The following is a 19,845-nucleotide window of genomic DNA, read 5'->3' as shown; positions in this document are numbered from 1 at the left end:
AGGCTGAAAACCTGAGTTCGACCCTCAAGAGCCACACCATGGAGGGAAAGAACGAACCCCCGAAAATTGTTCTCTGCCCTCCACATACCTCAACTTTGGCACACAAATGCCCCCCCCCCACATAATAAATACACTTTTAAAAACTATTTTTCAGTCCTCTACTTTCTGTAGATAGTTGTTTGTAGAGCTTAGCTTTTGTAATTTTTATATAGAAACAACGCTTTATGCATCGTTTGTAGAGTTAAAGTTTACAGGCTTGAACATTATTTTCATTGTTATAAAATTTAAACACTGAAATGTCCTGGCTCACAAAACTGTGAATTCCAGGGCATATTATGTATTTGGGACTCATTACAAGTTCCGTTTTTTAGTATTTCTCCTTGATTCTGACCTGATTTGGGTACTACGTGTCACAGAACCACGGGGATATAAAAAAAAAAACAAAACTTAGTCTTCTGTCACAGTCGAGTTACAGACATGAATTTATTTCACTAAGAATGTTCTAGAAGTTAATCTTTACATAGCATAACCCTTCTTACAAACAGTATTTTCATTTAGAATTTACGTGATTGCAGTATCTTGGGGGCAACCCATTAAAACCGTTCCCTGAAACGGTTTTAGTAAGTCAGTTTTCCAAAACTCTTGTTCAAGAGGCGAATTCTCAAAAGTAAAACATGGAGGCGTTGCTTCGACTCTGGAGGACGAGGACGAAAAGTGTGAGTCCGGGGCGTGGGAAGCTGAAGTCAGGCCCACCGTGAACACTGAGGGGCTGGAGACGCTGCGCGTCAGGAGCGGGCTCGCTCGCGCGTGCTTCTTCACCAGATTCCTTCGCCCGAGCGCTCACGACTTTACAGATGATTTCCCGCTGGGCAGCCGCCCGAGAAACTCAGGGCAACCCAGTTCCACCTGCAGAAAATCCTGCAAACCCGGAGAAAAGCGCAGTCCCACACCACAGGAGCCCGCCCTGCGCCGCCCCGCCCCGCGAGCTCCTTGCTACGTCACGTCCGGTCCACGGTCATCCGCTTCCGGGTCAGACTGAGCCGCCTGCTCTTCCAGACTGCCGGAGGTGCCGCGCTGTCGGCGTTGCCTGCCCCTGGAGCGCCCGAGCCGCGGTACCGCCGGGCGAAGCGCTGCGCTGTGCCGGGCGGGCCCCAAGGAGGAGACCCAGGCCCGGGCCGCCGCGGGGTCGCGCCTCGGGCCTCCGCTGCGGTCCCTGGCAGGCGGGAGCCGGAGCTGCGGCGGAGCGCGACCCCCCTCCCCGGCCGCCCTGTCCACCTTGCCGGGGAAGGCGGAAGATGCCAGTGAAGAAGAAAAGAAAAGCCCCCGGAGTGGCAGCGGCGGTCGCGGAAGACGCGGGCCTCAAAAAGTGTAAAATCTCCAGGTACCGCGTGCCCCACCCCGCAGGATCTCCTTCCTCCGGTGCGGGACGGGCGGCCGGGCGCCTGCTGTGGCGAGGGGGCGAGACCTCTCCTCGGCGGGACGGTGGGTGCGGAGCCCCGAGTCTCCGCTCCGCGCGGGATCAAACCTCGTGTTGGCCTGTGCGTGTGCTCTGGCGTACTTGGATGAGCTCAGGGGTTTGCCCCACATTGTTGTCTGCGTGCCCAGAGGGTAGGAAACAGACAACCACACGTCAACCGTGCTTCCCCCTCCCCCCCCTCCTGCCTTCTACCTTCGTCCTGTCCACCAAACGCGGAGTGCAGATCTGCTGAGATTCACAGTGTCCCTAGGGTTCACTGTATCAAGAAGAATTGGTTTGGCCCACACATTGTTAATGTCAGAGTGTGAAAAAAAGAGCAGAGCATGAAGAATTTTGACAGCTGCCTTGAGTATGGTAGAAAGGAAGCCTGTGCTATAATTGGTCTGCTGACTTAGCATTTCAATTGGCCTAACCTGGACCACCTCAGCAGGAGGAGGCCTTTGAAATCCCTAGAGCCTCAGCTTCTGAAGGCAGCAGGCCTCCACCCCACCCGTACACCCCTTACACAGGGTTGGAAAGGCTTGGCGTGCTTTTTCTTTTTTAGCCTTCAGACGTAGTTAGCTCGTCAGTCGGTTTTAGTCATTTGTAAGCTACTGTGCTCTGTGTTCTCTTAGGGAAAAAGAAAACAAAGCAGAACTGTAATCAGAGCCTTTGCTCCCCTTGTGGCATACACATTATTCAGTCATGGCAGAAGCATTCCTGCTGTGGAAAGTCATTGCAGTTCATCTCCCAACTTATTCTTTGGACTGTCTTTGTGTTAATGGTTGCCACTTAAAATGACAACTTAAAATGCCAACATTAAAACGAGAGCCAGCACTAAATAAAACAAATACCTCTTTAAGGAGAGATGCAGTGAGAAACACACTGCTTAAAATAGGAGAGAGGTGGTTTGTTTAATCCGCATGTTTTGTAATCATTTGTTTTTTGTTTTTTTCTTTGTGTGTTTTAGCGAAAGAACCTAAGTAATAGTTGGGTGATTAATGTGATACAGTTTTCTTTGATAGTTATCATTCTGCTTGACCTTTATTAGCTGCTTTTGGGAATCAAACCTAAGATATTTAAGCCAGTTAAAATAGCTGAAGGGCAATGTCATTAGATTTGAGGTGTTTCAGCCTAAACTATAATGCAGGGTTTCCATACAAATCAGTAGTAGATTCCCAGTAAGAATTTTTGGCATTCAATCAGGTATATAGCTTAGTGGTGAAGAGCAAACCCAGCAATGTGAGTAAAGCCCTCAGTACAGGGACAGAAAGAGAGATATTTATACTTTCTTTCTAGTCTTGGGCTGAGACTTAGCTGCACTTCTTTATAATCTTGAAATAGGGAAATAATTTTAATTACTGCTCTTGGAATTTGGTAGCAAGCAAAGTAGCTTTGGGGTTTTCATTGACCAGCGACTCTTATGCATAGAATACAGGTCCATATTGCTAATGCCTAACTTCTTCCCCCGTCATGTTAACTTAAAAACTACTTTGTTTTGCATGGAAGCAATTGTTGAACTTAGTTTTTTCACAAACATTTCAGTCTTAGTAGGTTCTAGACATCTTTGTGTTTTTTAAGCTATTGCAGATCCCAGCCTCCTGCTAGAATAATCAGTGGAGAGGAAGATTTTTCAAGAAAGAAGTGCCTGGCTTGGTTTTATGAGTATGCAGGTAATGAAATCCATGGATCAAGATACCAGTCATATGCATTTAAAAATCTGTGTTTTATTCTTTAAACATTATTTAGTGCAGGCCTGTTAGATTTTAGTACTGTGTGCTGGGATTAGGGTCAAACCTAAAGGGTTATAAATTGAAGAATTTGATGCCATTCCAAGACTAGTATTTCTTTACATCTGTATTCTGTAAGAACTTATTTGCTGTTTGTGTATAAATAGAAACAATTTATGAATGCATTCATAAAATAATTCAGGGGAAGAAGCAGGCAAAACATTTTAATTTGTTTGATTTTTGAGACAGAGTTTCCTGTAGTCCTGACTATCTGGAACTGACTCAGTTGTCCAGGCTGCCTTCAAACTCAGAGATCCCCTTGCTGTGTTGGGATGAAAGGCATGCACCACCTCACCCAGTTTCCAAAAGCATTTCTATTCGCTTTCTAGGAAACAATATGCAAAATATTTCTCTGTTCACCATTCTCTATTTTTTCTGAACTAGAAACATTTTTCTGAAGCTTTTGGGGTGGTGTGACAAGTAATTTAAACGTCTGAGATAATGTATAACACATTTACTCTTTAATTTTAATTTTACAGCAAATACAATAATAAGAAAACAGAATGATAGTACTACAGTATGTTAAGTAGTAGATTGTGAAGATACATGATAATTGACAAGATACAAAACCCAACCTTGAGAGCATCAGGAGAACCTATTTGGAGGAGCAGACTAACCTGACCTGGGTTTGACAAGTGGTTGATGGGAAGATCTAGGTTGACAGTGAGGCAAACCCATGAACAAGAATACTTGCTTCCCTTGCTGGGTGTGGTAGCACAAGCCTTTTATCTCAGCACTCAAAGGCAGGTGGATCTCTGTGAGTTGGAGGCCAGCCTGGTCTACAAAGAGAGTTCCAGGACAGTCAAGGCTATCACACAGAAAAACCCTGCTTTGAAAACAAAGAAAAACAAAAAAACTTGTTTCCTACTTGTTGTTAATTTCTTCAGAGCATATATGACAGTTTTTCCCTGATATTAATGTTATTTTTTCTCATTCCTGTCTGTTAGCTGCTTTTCTGCTTTTATTTCTTTTTCTGTCATTATTCTCAAAAGTATTTGCTTAAAGTCAAGATGCTTACTAGTTATTGCCTTCTATTTGTACTAGCCATGTTAAAGTATAGCTGCTGATTTACAGAGTTACCGTATGGAAAGCTAGACTAGTCTGAAAAGGGGGCAGCATCTTTGCTATTGAGATCAGCAAAGTGATCCTAATTGTATAATTTAAAATTGTTTGATAGCAGGATAGAATCTTTCTAGATCAGGGGAAATAAATGCTATTACTGATATCCCAAGACAACCACTAACCCAATTTAAATGTAGAGAATTCATTTTTTTTTAACTGACCTCTATTTAAAATGTTGACCCATTATTTAAAATGCCAGTTTCACATATACATTATATAGAATTAAAAGGTTCTCTTCGTCTTACTTCACTTACAAGGTTACTAGATACCATAAAGATTAATTAGTGTGTATGTATCTTTTTTCTTTTTGAATGCCAGCTTTTAGCTCTTATTGAAACTTAACCTCGGTATTCTAAGATTTTAATCAAGTATTTGTTTCCTACTCTGACATATTTATTAGCCAACATATAATTGCTATCATTGTTCTAGGGATTGTGATAAATATATTATTTTCATTATAACCATCTGTCAAGTAAGAAATTTTATCCTTATTTTATAAATGAAAACTGAGGCTTAGATTGACTTACTTGCCAGTGACGATATCAGTCCAAGAGCCAGGATTCAAACTATAGTTGACTGACCCTCAAGACGAAGTTATACAAATGGCAACTAATTTTTACTTCTAGTGAAAAAAAGTGAATAAAGTATACTTGAGGTATCTTCTGTCATTCCACAAGTCATCCGATGAATATTTATTCAACATTTTTTGTGAGTTCAACACTGTGATAGTACTTGTGTTCTTGTGATATAATAATGAAAAAATCAGGACGTGATCTCTGCCATCAAATGTAGCTTCTCATGAGGAAGACCATAGTAAACAGTAAGTTTATAGGCAAGGAAATTACAACTTGTAAAGACTCGTACAAGTATTATGTGGAAGTACTAGAATTTCAGATAGTGTCCACAGAAACTATTTTGGCAGATGCTTCCTTGATAAGGGATCAGTCATTTGCTGGTGAACAGTACCTGTTCTTTCTTACCAAATGGGGATATCCTTCATGGTAGAGACAAAAGCTAGGCCCACTCAAGAGTGGATGACATGCAGAGTCTTAGCACAGTACCTGATACATGTCAGAACTCAGTATGTTAGGTAGTATTACTGCTAACAGCTTTAGAGTATCTTCAGATTCATGTGTTAACTAATTTCTTGTATAGTTCATTGTGAAGGTACTGTCATTAAGCATGTTGTTTGTTTTGGTTTTGGTTTCCTGAGTATTTATTATGGCATTGTATTAAACCCTGAACGTGTAGCTGAGAACATTTATATTTTTACACAAAATGAGACGGTGTTTTCATGTACCCTCCTCTTAGAGACGTGATCATGTGTAGGTTACTTACATTCTCTATTGATGCTATGTAGAATTTGAGTAGTGAGTAGAGGAGAAAAGCCCTGTGTGTGTTCAGTACAGGGGGATTCTTTATCTTCTTACCTTTCAGACAGGGCTCACTGGCCTGGAACCTGCTATGTAGACCACACTGCCTTTTTGTTGCTGGTGGTTTTGCAAGACAGTGATTCTCTGTGCATCCCCGGCTGTAATGAAACTCACTCTGTAGACCAGGCTGGCTTCAGACCCGCAGAGATCTACCTGTCTCTGCCTCCCTAGTGTTGGGACTAATGCCTGACTGTCTCTAGATCTTTTTACTCAGCAATTTGTTGAGTTCATGGATATGCCATTTAGTAAATAGAAAGCTGATTGTGGGGAAAAAAAGAGCATTTTTAATCTGTCACAAAGAATTAAAAAATAAGATAGAATTATATAGTTTAAATGCAATATACAGTGAGCTAAATCATTTGCATTACTGCTTGAATTGAGTGGAAATCAAAGAATCTGAAAGAATTAATTGAATTCACTTACACACATCTTACCCAGTTGTAGTTTTATTAGAAGGCTATAGTTTAAAAGTATTATTGACATTCAGTCAGGCGGTGAACTTTGGTATAGGCTTTGCTTTACACTTAGGTCTGTTATTTCCATTGCTTTGGGAAGTCACATAATACTTAACACATACAGATCTTGTCTACCTAAGATCATATGTATGTTTCATATAGAAACTACTTTGATTTCTAATTGTGTGTTAACATAACCTTTTTTTTTAAGATTTATTTATTTATTATGTATACTTTGTTCTGCCTGCATGTTATGCCTACAAGCCAGAAGAGGGCACCATATCTCTTTATGGATGGTTGTGAGCCACCATGTGGTTGCTGGGAATTGAACTCAGGACCTCTGGAAGAGCAACCAGTGCTCTTACTTGCTGAGCCATCCATCTCTCTAACCCACCATAACCTTATTGATCACATAGTAGAAGGCTATATTTTTTTTATTAAGAAAAATCATAAGGCACTGGCTTTTGTGTTGTATCTGTAACCTAATTATAGTACTATGAAACGTACCTTCTAAAATTCATTCAGTCTTTGGCTTATGTTTGTAGGGTTTTGTTTTGATCCAGGGTCCTATGTAGCCTAGACTAGCCTTGAACACTTAATCTTCATGCTTCTACTTTCTAAGTGCTGTGATTATAAACTCATGTCACCTTGACTAGCTAAAGCTGGAGTATTTTCTGGTTGTTGAAGAAAGGAAAGTTAAAATGTACAAGGAGGACACAGTCTCAAGAAGAAACCTGCATGAGCTCTCTCATTTTCAGAATCTAGAAAATATGTATATTTGTAAACAAATGTACACGAAGAGATAGAGACATGTAGAAAAGAGTGAGAAAGGCTGAACTTAGAGGATAAGGAAGAATGAGTTACTGATAGAGGATATAAACAAAACTAATTGTTTTTCTAGTTCTAACTCATGTCATGGATTTTCATTTTATCCATGCATAAAAATCCATCCACCCAATATTGAAAGTATAAAATCCAGTGTGCGTCTTTCAGTGGCTTTCCAACCAAGTTCATTCAGGTGTGTAGACGTCAGCGGGCTCATGCTAGTGTCGGTGTTTTTATTTACAAGGGTCTTTGTTATGTATATAATAAGGAAAATAAAAGCTTTTGGATAATATAACGTTGATTCAAGACATTTTTGTAGTGAAAATTTATGTCATATTTCAAATCACAACATCTGTTTTAGGTCATTTCTAGGCGCAGAAGAATTAACAGTGGTACAGTTCCTCTTTTGGGAATCTTATAATAAAAAAATTCAAGAATTGTATTGATTTTTTTTTTAGTGCTCTATTTTAAAATGAGAAAGAAACAAAAAAGATAATTCAAACTCCATATGCTTTATAGCCTTACATTGTCAAAAATTTTATTCAGAATAAATTCTTAGATTTTTTTTAAATGAGTGAGATCATGTTGGCTTGGTTTGTTCTTTCTGTGAACTACTGATTTATACTAGTGGAATTTTTCTTTACTACTCCTTTAAATAATGTCCTTAACTCATTGGGCCTGATAGCTCACACCTTTAATCCCATCATTCAGAGGGAGAAGAAGATGAATTTCTGTGAATGTCAGACCAGTCTGGGCTACACAATGAGACCTAAAATAAGAGAAGGAAAAAAGTCCTTAATTCATATTGTACTATATTTAAGGAATAAAATTTCTAAGTATGCTTTTCAGAGCTACAGTATAATTTAAATTCAGTTATTTATATAAAAAGTATTAAGATGTTTTCACAGATGTCTTTAGTGTAATAGTTTAAGTCATGTACATAATAAAGTGTAATAAAGTGTATGAATTATTTTTGTCTTTGAAGGTCCTGATGAAGTTGTAGGGCCAGAAGGAATGGAAAAATTTTGTGAAGACATTGGTGTTGAACCTGAAAATGTATGTTTTATTTCTAAGTAAAATGAAATATAAATGGGTTATAATGTTTTCATAAAATTCTAAAAATTGAAGCTTTAATATATGGAAGATATTTTTTCTTCATGATTACTACTGTAAATTCACACTAGGGTTTTTTTAAATCACGCTAAATTGAAAGAGAGTGAACATTCCTCAACACTGCCTCAATACTGGCACTTTTCAGCTGCTTGGTAGTTGACGATCAGAAGCTGTAGTGTCTTGTAGTGGACGACTGGAAATGTTTGTTTAAGAATGTTCTCCATGAGGAGTGCGGCCATGATCATCTCTGACTTCTCCCTGTCCTTTATGTTCTCTTCTTTACAGATTATTATGTTAGTTTTAGCGTGGAAGTTGGAGGCTGAAAGCATGGGATTTTTTACCAAGGAAGAATGGTTAAAGGGAATGACCTCATTACAGTAAGAATATTTTCTGAAAAGCAAATTTGGTGGCCTATTTAAAGATCTCTTTGATATTTTGTGCTTCATCTTTTTCAGGAATAAGATTTTGCTTTAAAGTAGTCAAATTGGTTTGATTTGTAAAAATCAGGTTGGGGACTAGCAAAATTATATTGTTCTGACCCATGAGTAATTTTCATACACTTTAAGAAAACACTCAGGCTAATTGAGACATGTTGAGTTTATTAGAAACAGTCAGTGAGTTAGGTGCTCATAGGGTTATTTGAGTAACAAAAGTTTTCCCCGCTCTATACACACTCCACTCTAAGAATTTTATCACTGGACAATCCTAAACCCTAGGGCCTCCTCACTACCTTTTGTATAAGTTTAGAAAGTCACACGGTGCTTTGGTGCACTGCTTCCTCCTATTCCCTCCCACAGGATCAAAGTAGAAATGGTTTTTGGCTCCTGTGTAGTCTTGAGACATTTGTAGTTATGTATGTTCGGATGGATATGTGATGCTGAAATAGTTTCATAAATTTCAGAATTACTTCATTATTCAGATAACTCACTCTGCCTTTCCAGAGTAGAGTGTTTAATTTCAATTCATTTAGGGATTTTGTCTTAATTTATATCTTAATCATAATGTTCCATCAGAATGTTATTCAACATTCTAAAATATTTTCATATTTTAAAGTGTTACTTTATTGTTTATTTGTTTTCCATCACTTGGGATTGAACCTCGGACTTTATACATGCTAACCCAGTGCTCTACCACAGAGCCACATCCCTAACCACACTTAAAATTTCCAGGCAGACACTGCGTTATTAGGCCTAGAGTTTTCTTTGTTGTCTATGGTTTTCTTAGTCTATGTAAACTATTCTTAATTCTTATTTAGCTGTCCCTCAGTTCTTTTTTTTTTTCCCCCTCAAGACAGGGTTTCTCTGTAGCTTTGGAGTCTCTCCTGGAACTAGCTCTTAGACCAGGTTGCAGGTTGGCCTCGAACTCACAAAGATCTGCCTGCCTCTGCCTCCCTAGTGCTGGGATTAAAGGCGTGCACCACCTCCACCTGGCTTGTCCCTCAGTTCTTAAGAAAGGATGTCTCTTTGCTTACAAGGCAGTCACAATTATGGATTTGATTTTCAATATCTTGTTATCTTCTGTTTTTAACCATTTTTTAAAATGTCTTTTTCATGTATGTTTTAAACATAACGTTAACGTGTGTGTGTGTCAGTGTGTGTCCATGGACATGTGTACTCAGGAATATGTTCTATCTTTGTGTAACTGTAATAGATTTGTTGGAAAGAGGAGGGTAGGTGGGAGTGTGACTGTTCAGTATGTACTATGTAGGAAGATAGATACATAGAACATAGATGTATATACACACACATATTCATTCCTTGGGTAAAAACCTCTTTTCAGTTGCTAGATGAAGATTCTATGGTGGTATTTAAGATCGAGCTCCCTCTTGTCTGTTGCTTAGGGTCTTAGCTGGGGTCATCCTTGTGGATTTTTGAAAATTTATCTAGAGCCAGGTTTCTTACTAGCCCCATAATGGCTCCCTCAATCAAGATATCTTTCCTTGCTCTCATCTCTGTCCTTCCTCCATCTTGACTATCCCATTCCCTCAAGTTCTCCTCCCTCCTCCCCTTCTCCCCCCTTTTTCCTCTTCTACCCTCCCTTCTCCCTGCACCACCATGATCCCAATTTTGTCAGGTGATCTTGTCTATTTTGACTTCCAGGTGGATCTATGTATGTTTTTCTTAGGGTTCACCTTACTACTTAGCTTTTCTAGGCTCATTATTCTTTGTTTATAGCTAGTATCCACTTATGAGTGAGTACGTACCATATTCATCTTTTTGGATCTTGGTTACCTCACTCAGGATGGTATTGTCTAGTTTCATCCATTTGCATGCAAATTTCAAGATGTCACTGTGTTTTTACTGCTGAGTCTAATGTGTAAATGTACCACATTTTCTTTATCCATTCTTTGGTCAAGGGGCATTTAGGTTGTTTCCAGGTTCTGACTATGACAAACAAAGCTGCTATGAACATAGTTGAGCACATGTCCTTGTGGCACGATTGAACATCCTTTGGATATATACCCAAAAGTGGTATTACTGGGTCTTTTATTTTATTTATTTATTTATTTATTTTTTTGTTTTTCGAGACAGGGTTTCTCTGTGGTTTTGGAGCCTGTCCTGGAACTAGCTCTGTAGACCAGGCTGGTCTTGAACTCACAGAGATCCGCCTGCCTCTGCCTCCCTAGCGCTGGGATTAAAGGCATGCGCCACCACCGCCCGGCTGGTATTACTGGGTCTTGAGGAAGGTTGTTTCCTAATTTTCTGAGAAATCGCCACACTGACATCCAAAGGGGCTGCACCAGCTTGCATTCCCACCAGCATTGCAGAATTGTTTCCTTTTCCCCACAACCTCTCCAGCATAAGTTGTCATCAGTGTTTTTGATTTTGGCCATTCTTACAAGTGTAAGATGGAATCTCAGAGTTGTTTTGATTTGCATTTCTCTGATGACTAATGATGATGAACACTTTTTTAAGTGTCTTTCAGCCATTTTAGATTCCTCTGTTGAGAGTTCTCTGTTTAGGTCTGTACTCATTTTTTTTATTGGATTATGTGATCTTTTGGTGTCCAATTTCTTGAGTTCTTTGTATATTTTGAAGATCAGACCTCGGTCTGATGTGCCACACTTTCTTTATTCATTCTTTGGTTGAGGGGCATTTAGGTTGTTTCCAGGTTCTGGCTATTAACAAATAACGCTGCCATGAATGTTGTAGTATGATTTAGCAGCTTTTGGTTATATGCCCAAGAGTGGTATTGCTGGATCCTGAAGTGGTTTGATTCCCAATTTTCAGAGAAACCACCATACTGATTTCCAAAGTGGTTTTATAAGTTTGCATTCTTCCCAGCAATGGATGAATGTTCACCTTACTCCATATCCTCTCCAGCATAAACTATCACTGTCTTTTGATTTTAGCAATTCTGACAGGTGTAAGACGGTATCTCAGAATTGATTTAATGTGCATTCCCTGATGGCCAAGGATGTTAACATTTTTTAAGTGTCTTTTTGCCATTTGAGATTCTTCTGTTGAGAATTCTCTGTTTAGTTCTGTACCCCATTTATTTATTTATTTATTTATTTATTTATTTTTGGTTTTTCGAGACAGGGTTTCTCTGTGGTTTTGGAGCCTGTCCTGGAACTAGCTCTTGTAGACCAGGCTGGTCTCAAACTCACAGAGATCCGCCTGTCTCTGCCTCCTAAGTGCTGGGATTAAAGGTGTGCGCCACCACCGCCCAGCCTGTACCCCATTTTTTAAATTGGGTTATTTGGAATTTTGATATCTAATTTCTTGAGTTCTTTATATATTTTGGAGATCAGTCCTTTGTCTGATGTGGGATTGGTGTAGATCTTTTCTCATTCAGTAGGCTGCCTTTTTGTCTTACTGTGTGCTTTGCTTTATAGAAGCTTCTCAGTTTTAAGAGTCTCGTTTATTGATTGTTTCTCTCAGTGTCTGTGCTACTGGGGTTATATTTAGGAAGTGGTCTCCTGGGCCCATGCACTGAAGACTGCTTCCCACTTTCTCTTCTATCAGGTTCATTGTGGTCGGGTTTATAGTGGGATCTTTAATCCATCTGGACTTGAGTTTTGTGCATGGTGATAGAAATGGATCTCTTTTCATTCTTCTACATGTCGACATCCAGTTATGCCAGCACCATTTGTTGAAGATGCTTTCTTTTTTCCATTGTATAATTTTGGCTTCTTTGTCAAAATCAGGTGTTCATAGGTGTGTGTGGATTAATATCAGGTTCTTTGATTCAATTCTATTGGTCAACCTGTCTGTTTTTATGCCAATACCCAGCTGTTTCCATTACTGTAGCTCTAATAGAGCTTGATGTCAGAGATGGTGTTGTCTCTGGAAGTTCCTTTATTGTACAGGATTGTTTTCGCTATCCTGGGTTGTGTTTCTATATGAAGTTGATGATTGTGAAGAATTGTGTTGGGATTTTGATGGGGATTGCATTGAATCTATAGATTGCTTTTGGTAGGATTGCCATTTTTATTATGTTGATCCTGCCTATCCAACAACATGGGAGATCTTTCCATTTTCTGGTATCTTCTTCAATTTCTTTCTTCAAAGACTTATGATATATATGTTTATTTAATGTGCATTGGTATGAAGGTATCAGATCCCCTGCAACTGGATCTTCAGACAGTTGTGAGCTGCCATGTGGGTGCTGGGAATTGAACTCATATCCTTTGGAAGAGCAGTCAGTGCTCTTAACCACTGAGCTATCTCTCCAGCCCCATATGTGATTGTCTAATAGGTCTTTCACTTCTTTGGTTAGTGTTACCCCAAGATACTTTATGCTATTTGTGGCTATTGTGAAAGGTGATGTTTCTCTGATTTCTTTCTCAGCTTCTTTATCATTTGTGTAAAGGAAGGCTACTGATTTTTTTTTTAGTTGATCTTGTATCCTGCCACATTACTGAAAGTATTTGTCAACTGTAGGATTTCCCTAGTAGAGTTTTTGGGGTCACTTATATATACTATTATATCATCTGCAAATAGTGAAAGTTTGACTTCTTCCTTTCCAATTTGAAGACCCTTGATCTCCTTTTATTGTCTTATTGCTCTAGTCAGTACTTCAAGAACTATGTTGAATAGATATGGAGAGAGTGGACAGCCTTATCTTGTTACTGATTTTAGTGGAATCGGTGTGAGTTTCTCTCCATTTAATTTTATGTTGGCTGTCAGGTTGTATATTGCTTTTGTTATGTTTAGATATGTTCCTTATATCCCTTGTATGTTGTCAGTTTTAGAGAAGCTCCCATGAGGTGTTGAGAAGAAGGTATATTCTTTTGTGTTTGGGTGGAATGTTCTATAGATGTCTGTTAAATCATTTGAGTCATAACATCTGTTACTTCTCTTATTTCTCTGTTAAGTTTCTGTCTGGTTGACCTGTCCATTGGCGAGAGTGGAGTGTTGAAATCTACTAGTAGTGTGTGGGGTTTGAAGTGAACTTTAAGTCATGCTTCTTTTACATATGTGGGTGCTCTTGTATTAGGGGCATAGATGTTCAGGATTGAGACTTCATCTTGATTGGTTGTTCCTGTTATGAGTATAAAGTGTCCTCCATCTCTTCTGACTTATTTTAAGTTTGAAATTTATTTTGTTAAATATTAGGATAGCTACACCCACTTGTTTCTTAGGTCCGTTTAACTGGAAAACCTTTTCCCAACCCTTTACTCTGAGGTAGTGTCTGTCTTTGAGGTTGAGGTGTGTTTCTTGTATACAGCAGAAGGCTGGACCCTGTTTTGTATCCATTCTCTTAACTTGTGCCTTTTAATTGAGTCCATTGATATTAAGTGATATTAATGACTAGTGGTTGTTAACTCTGGTTATTTTCCTGTGGTAGTGGTTTCGTGGTTCCCTTCTTTGGATTTTGTTGGTCGAGGGTTTTTTTGTTTGGTTTTGTTTTTTTTGTTTTGTTTTTTTGGGGGGGGGGGTTTCGAGACAGGGTTTCTCTGTAGCTTTTGGAGCCTGTCCTGGAACTAGTTCTTGTAGACCAGGCTGGCCTTGAACCCACAGAGATCCGCCTGCCTCTGCCTCCTGAGTGCCTGGGATTAAAAACGTGCACCACCACCGCCCAGCGGTCAAGGTTATCTTTTGCCTATGTTTTTGTGAGTATAGTTAGCTTCCTTGGGTTGGGGTTTCTTTCTAGTACTTCGGTAGGGCTGGGTTTATGGATATGTATTGTTTAAATCTGGTCTTGTCACGTAATATCTTGTTTTCTCCATCGATGGTGATTGAAAGCTTTGCTGGGTATAGTAGTCTGGGTTTGCATTCATGGTCTCTTAGTGTCTGCAGCACATCTGCCCAGGACTTTCTGGCTTTCATGATTTCCATGGAGAAGTCGGATGTAATTCTGATAGGTCTACCTTTATATATTACTTGACCTTTTTCCTTTGCAGCTCTTAATATTCTTTCTTTATTCTGTATGTTTTGTGTTTTGATTGTTATATGGGAAGGGGAAGGGTGTTTTTGTTTTGTTTTGTGGGTTTTTTTTTCCTTTGATCCAGTCTATTTGGTGTTCTGTAAGCTTCTTGTACCTTCAGAGGGATATCCTTCTTTAGGTGGAAAGCTTTCTTCTGTGGTTTTATTGAATATATTTTCTGTGTCTTTGAGCTGGAGTTGTTGTTCTTCTATCCCTATTTTTCTTAGTCTTTTCTTGGTGTCCCAGATTTCCTGGATGTTTTGTGTTAAGAATTTGTTGGATTTAATGTTTTCTTTGACCAGTGAATGGATTTCCTCTATAGTATCTTTAACACCTGAGATTCTCTCTTGCATCTCTTGTGTTTTGTTGGTTATGCTTGCTCTGTAGTTTCCATTTGTTTACCCAGATTTCCCATATCCAGAACTCCCTTTGTGTTTTCTTTATCACCTCTATTTCATTCTTCAAGTCTTGAATTGTTTGCTTCACCTGTTTGATTGTTTTTTTCTTGGTTTTCTTTGAGGGAATTATTAATTTCTTCCAATTTTTTTGTTTGTCTTTTCCTCCACTTTTTAAGGGAATATTTCATTTCCTTTTTAAAGGTCTCCATAATCTTCATGAAGTTATGTTTAAAATAGTTTTCTTTCGGGTTAGATGATCGAGTTTTCCTTTTGCAAGACCTCTGGGTTCTGGTGTTACTGTGTTGCTTTTTACTTTGTTGGATGAATTCTTACATGGAGGCCTACCCATCTCTTCCTTCAATTGAAGCCAATAGTGTCTTTGCAGTGGCTATCTGAGTCTTTGGGAATTGTTCTTGGTCTGCTCTGTACTGTCAGTGTCTGTGTTTCAAGGAGCCACTGAGGTCTGTCTTAGCCTGCTGTCTTGGTTAGCTCTCTTGGTCCACTCTGTAGTCACAGCTTGTGCATTAGAGTTCCTCTGTTGGTCCTCTCTGCCAAAATCTCCCCTGCTAACTGGCTAGATAAGCTGAGGCAGGTGGGGGAGAGACCCTGGGTTCTGCCCCACTGTGGAGGGCCTAGAAAGTGGGATGTCCTGCCCGGTGGCTGGTCACTCACTGCTTGGTCCTTTCTGTATTGTAGCAAGCTGTGTTTCAAAGTTCCCTTGAGTTTGCAAGATAGTTGAGTTTGGGGGTGGGATGGGACTTGTAGCTTGCGGGGTCTAGTGAATCAGGGTGGGTATTGTCGCTTCTTTAATCTTATGATAAACTTTCAGTGAGGAGATAGTTTGTGACTTGACATTTAAGATAGGAGATGCAAACTGACCTGCCTTAGTATAAAAATGGATAGGTATTAATTATTTGATTTAACCTAATAAATATAAAACTCTTTAGTCTCTATTTCTGTTGAAGGAGAGCAGCTTGTTCATCCCTGCTTCCCAGAACCAAAATAACCACACAGAAACTATATTAATTAAAACACTGCTTGGCCCATTAGCTCTAGCTTCTTACTGGCCAACTCTTATATTAATTTAACCTATTTCTGTTAATCTGTATATCACCACATGGCAGTGGCTTACTGGCAAAGATTTGGCATATCTGACTCTGGTGGCTCCATGGCGTCTCTCTGACTCCGCCCTTCTTTCTCCCAGCATTCAGTCCAGTCCTCTCTGCCTACCTAAGTTCTGCCCTATCAACAGGCCAAGGCAATTTCTTTATTCATTAATGGTAATTACAGCACACAGAGGGGACTCCCACATCATATTTCTTGTGAGGAGATGATATTGTCTTAGAATTTTACTTAAGATTTTCGTGGTCGTCAGATCAAGATAATTGTCAATTGAATTGTGTCAACTTACTTTTGAATTCATAGGAATCTTGAGTAGAATGCCACTAAAGAACAATCCGGTAGTTACAACATATATGCAGGTCAAGAATATTGAACTGAAATATCACAATCAATTATCTATATTGTGTAATGATTCTTGGATCATTTTTGTTCTAAACATTTGGCTTGATACTGTCCTTATAGATGTTCTATAGATGACTTTCCATTTAAATGAAATAATTTATCAAGCACAGACATACAAATAGTTGAATGTAGGCTTTAATATTTCGTGGAGTTTGAAAAAAGTAATCTGATTTTTAGAATCATAAGGGTGAGTTTAAAATTTCAGCTATGTGAAATAATAGTATTACATTATTTGATACTTTATCTAACATGAGAGAATCTAAAGATATTGGAAAACAATCAGATTTTGAGCTCAGGAATCACACAAGAGTTTTGCAGTTGTGTTTAAGTGAGTATTCATGGTGTTTTAGGGTCTTGAGAATTGATGGAAGCTGAACCTTGTCCTTTTTAAGATGTACTATACTTTACCCACACAGTTTCTCATATTGTTGGGATGTGGGTGGCCTTTTATTTTTTTCTCAATCTAAAGATCATAGTTCTAAGGATACTTTACAATTTTTCTTTTAGCATGTTAAACTGGGTGGAGAACTTTTCCCACATCTGCTAGCTAAAAGTTTGATGTTGACGTACAGGTTAGATATCACTGGTGGAGAAAACTGATTACAAACTTTCAAAGGGATTGTACTTGATCATTATAATGAAGAGCAGTGGTGGTAACCATAAAGATAACGGTGGTAATGATGGTGACAGTAACAATTGTAGCAGTATGCTGGTAAATTTCCTTCCAGAAAGGGCCACATTACACATTTTTCTGGGCTTCATTTTGAGACTTGGACTTTGAAGATTAAAAGGGAAAGGGCTCATTTGACTTATCTTTTGTTGTTGTTGTTTCTGTTTTTCAAGACAGGGTTTCTCTGTATAAAAGCCCTGGCCATCCTGGAACGTGCTTGGTATACTAGGCTGGCCTTGAGTTCACATAGATCTGCCTGCCTCTGCCTCTCAAATTACTGGTGTGTGTGCCACTGTGCCCGGCTGATTTAAGCTTAAGAAAGGGAGGAATAGGGAACATTTTCTTGTTTTTTGTAGGCTGAGCATGGTGTAGATGCAGTGATGTGTTAAGTGTGGTGTGTGACTCCCATTCATTTGCAGTTGAGGACTACTACTGGCTGGCTGCCTTTAACATTCTTCTTTGCTCTTCCAATGCCTTCCTCTGCATTCCAATACCTTGAGAAGTAGACAGTATTTATCTAGTTGGTAAATGTATTGTAGAGAAGGTCTGTTGTATGTTACATGCCACAACATACTCACTGGGATTTACACATGAGGAAGAGAGCTTCACTTAGATCTGCTGCATGAATGAACATTCCTCTTGTTTAAAAGACTTTCTTGCAGTCTATTTTGCCCAAATCCTTCTGTTGAATTGAAGCCCATTGTGTATTCATTCAAAACATTATGTTCTCTGGGAATCTTACATTGTACTGTGAACTCAAAACTTTATAAGATTTTACTTTGATGTTACTTGAAACATAATCTCTTGCTATTCGTGATGGACTGTTAAACTGAATATAAAGTTCTGAGATGACTGACATTCTGAACTACTGAGTTTATGTGGGAATTGTCATATTGATAATTGCTGGATATAGTTACTGCTTTTGCTAATTCTTTGCATAAGCTTATAATATTGATAACAAATATGGAGCTTTTGGCTTCATCCTCATCTTAATAAAGATAAATAGGGTCTGGAAAAGTGAATCAACAGTTAAGAGCTGGCTGTTCTTTCAGAAGACCTGGATTCAGCTGTCAATACCCACATGGTGGTTCACAACAGTCTGTAACTCTGACCTCTACAAATACTTGGCACACATGTGCACAGGCCTACTGGAACATGAAACACCCAAATACATAAAAATGAATAAGGGGAAACCCATTTGGTGATTTTAATTTCTTCCTCTGCTCAAGATCTTCATTAGACCATTATGGATGCTAGTACTTGTTTGGACATAACTGTGTAGTGTGGGTGAGGTGAGTGAATTGACTTCTGTGTGCCTCAGAACTGTGCACAGTTCAAGAATTTAACATACATATTCTCATGTGATAGTTACTATTCTCTGAAATTGTTCTTGTTTGAAAGTTAAGAAACTGGGGCTTGGGAGATGGTTGGGTATATAAAGGACTTGCAATACAAGCATGACCAGAGCTTGTGTTCCAGTGCCCAGATCAAATGCGTGGGGAGGAATCATAATGTAACCCACAGAACTGGAGTAGCAGAGACAGGGCATCCCTGAAGTAAGCTGCTAGCTAGACTAGCCAAATCAGTGAGCTCTGGGTTAGTGAGAGACAGCCTTGCCTCAGTAAATAAGATGGAGAGTGGTCAGAGAAGACATTGGACATTGCCTTCCACCTATACTCATGTGCACATAACCGGTACCTAAGTGCGCTGCACATACATGCGACATACACATGAAGAAGGAATAAGGAAACCAAGGTGAAAAGTTTATCTTGTGTCTGTCCTGTGAAGCTATTCCTATGTTTTAGGAAGTTTTAATTGTGTGTGTGAGAGTGCAAGTGGATGTGGAAACCAGAGGTAGTCACCCCAAGATGTTGTATAGTTATATAAAGTGGATGTGGAAACCAGAGGTAGAGTCATCCCAAGATGTTGTATAGTTACATAAAGTAGGCATACAAATCAAACATGCTGGCAATAAATTAATGAATTTATTTTAAAACATAGTTTATCACTTATGCAAGACAGAAGGAAATTTACATATTAATAAGAGCTATGTGCTTATTTATCTTGACATAAAAAATTAAGTCAGGAGCTGAAGAAATGACTCAGTGGGTAACATCAGTTGATGCCCTAGCAGAGAACCTGGGATTCCATTCCCAGCACTTATCTCCGCTCCCAACTCCACTCCTCGTGGTGGCTAACAACCCTGTATGACTCCAGCTCCAAAGAATCCAATACCCACCTCTGGCCCACAGGCACTACATGCATGTGGTGCACAGACATACATGTAAGCAGAATACCCATACACAATCTTTTTGAAAATATATAGCTGAGTATTAGTTGCTCATTGCCATTGAAGTCCATCTTTGTGACTTTTCAGAATCAGAATTGAACAATATTTATAGTTGTCAGTGTTGAGAGTAGAAAAGATGCATACCATGGCACAAAATGATTATTTAGGGCTATTTTGGAAAATATTAGAAATTATGTCCTAATTCCAAATCAAAATTTAAGTCAGTAACTCAAACAGCAGTTTTTAAAACAAAACATTATGTAGCGCTATAAAATATAAAGATATCCTAATTTTTTTCATGGTGGCGCATATTCTTATTCCCAGCACTTGAGAGGCAGGCAGATCTCTAAGAATTTGAGTTCCAGGACAGCTAGGGCTACACAGAAAAATTCTGTCT

The 19,845-nt window shown here is 39.1% G+C and overlaps 1 protein-coding gene across 2 annotated transcripts in view; it reads left to right on the top strand.

Annotated features, from left to right (window-relative positions):
• Positions 1-1,021: 1,021 nt before the first annotated feature.
• The window catches only part of Dcun1d5 (defective in cullin neddylation 1 domain containing 5), a 30,473-nt gene continuing 11,649 nt past the window's right edge, over positions 1,022-19,845 (top strand). The window contains exons 1-4 of one of the 2 annotated variants that reach the window (XM_075966859.1): positions 1,022-1,381; positions 3,038-3,129; positions 8,067-8,137; positions 8,480-8,571. In XM_075966859.1, coding sequence (XP_075822974.1) covers positions 1,296-1,381; positions 3,038-3,129; positions 8,067-8,137; positions 8,480-8,571 — 341 coding nt within the window. In that variant the 5' untranslated portion in view covers positions 1,022-1,295. The remainder of the gene's footprint in view (positions 1,382-3,037; positions 3,130-8,066; positions 8,138-8,479; positions 8,572-19,845) is intronic. The other variant, XM_075966860.1, reaches the window with a different exon arrangement.

The sequence above is a fragment of the Microtus pennsylvanicus genome, chromosome 3 (assembly GCF_037038515.1).
Source record: "Microtus pennsylvanicus isolate mMicPen1 chromosome 3, mMicPen1.hap1, whole genome shotgun sequence".
Taxonomy (NCBI): Eukaryota; Metazoa; Chordata; class Mammalia; order Rodentia; family Cricetidae; genus Microtus; species Microtus pennsylvanicus.
This window is presented reverse-complemented; position numbering and strand designations above follow the sequence as displayed.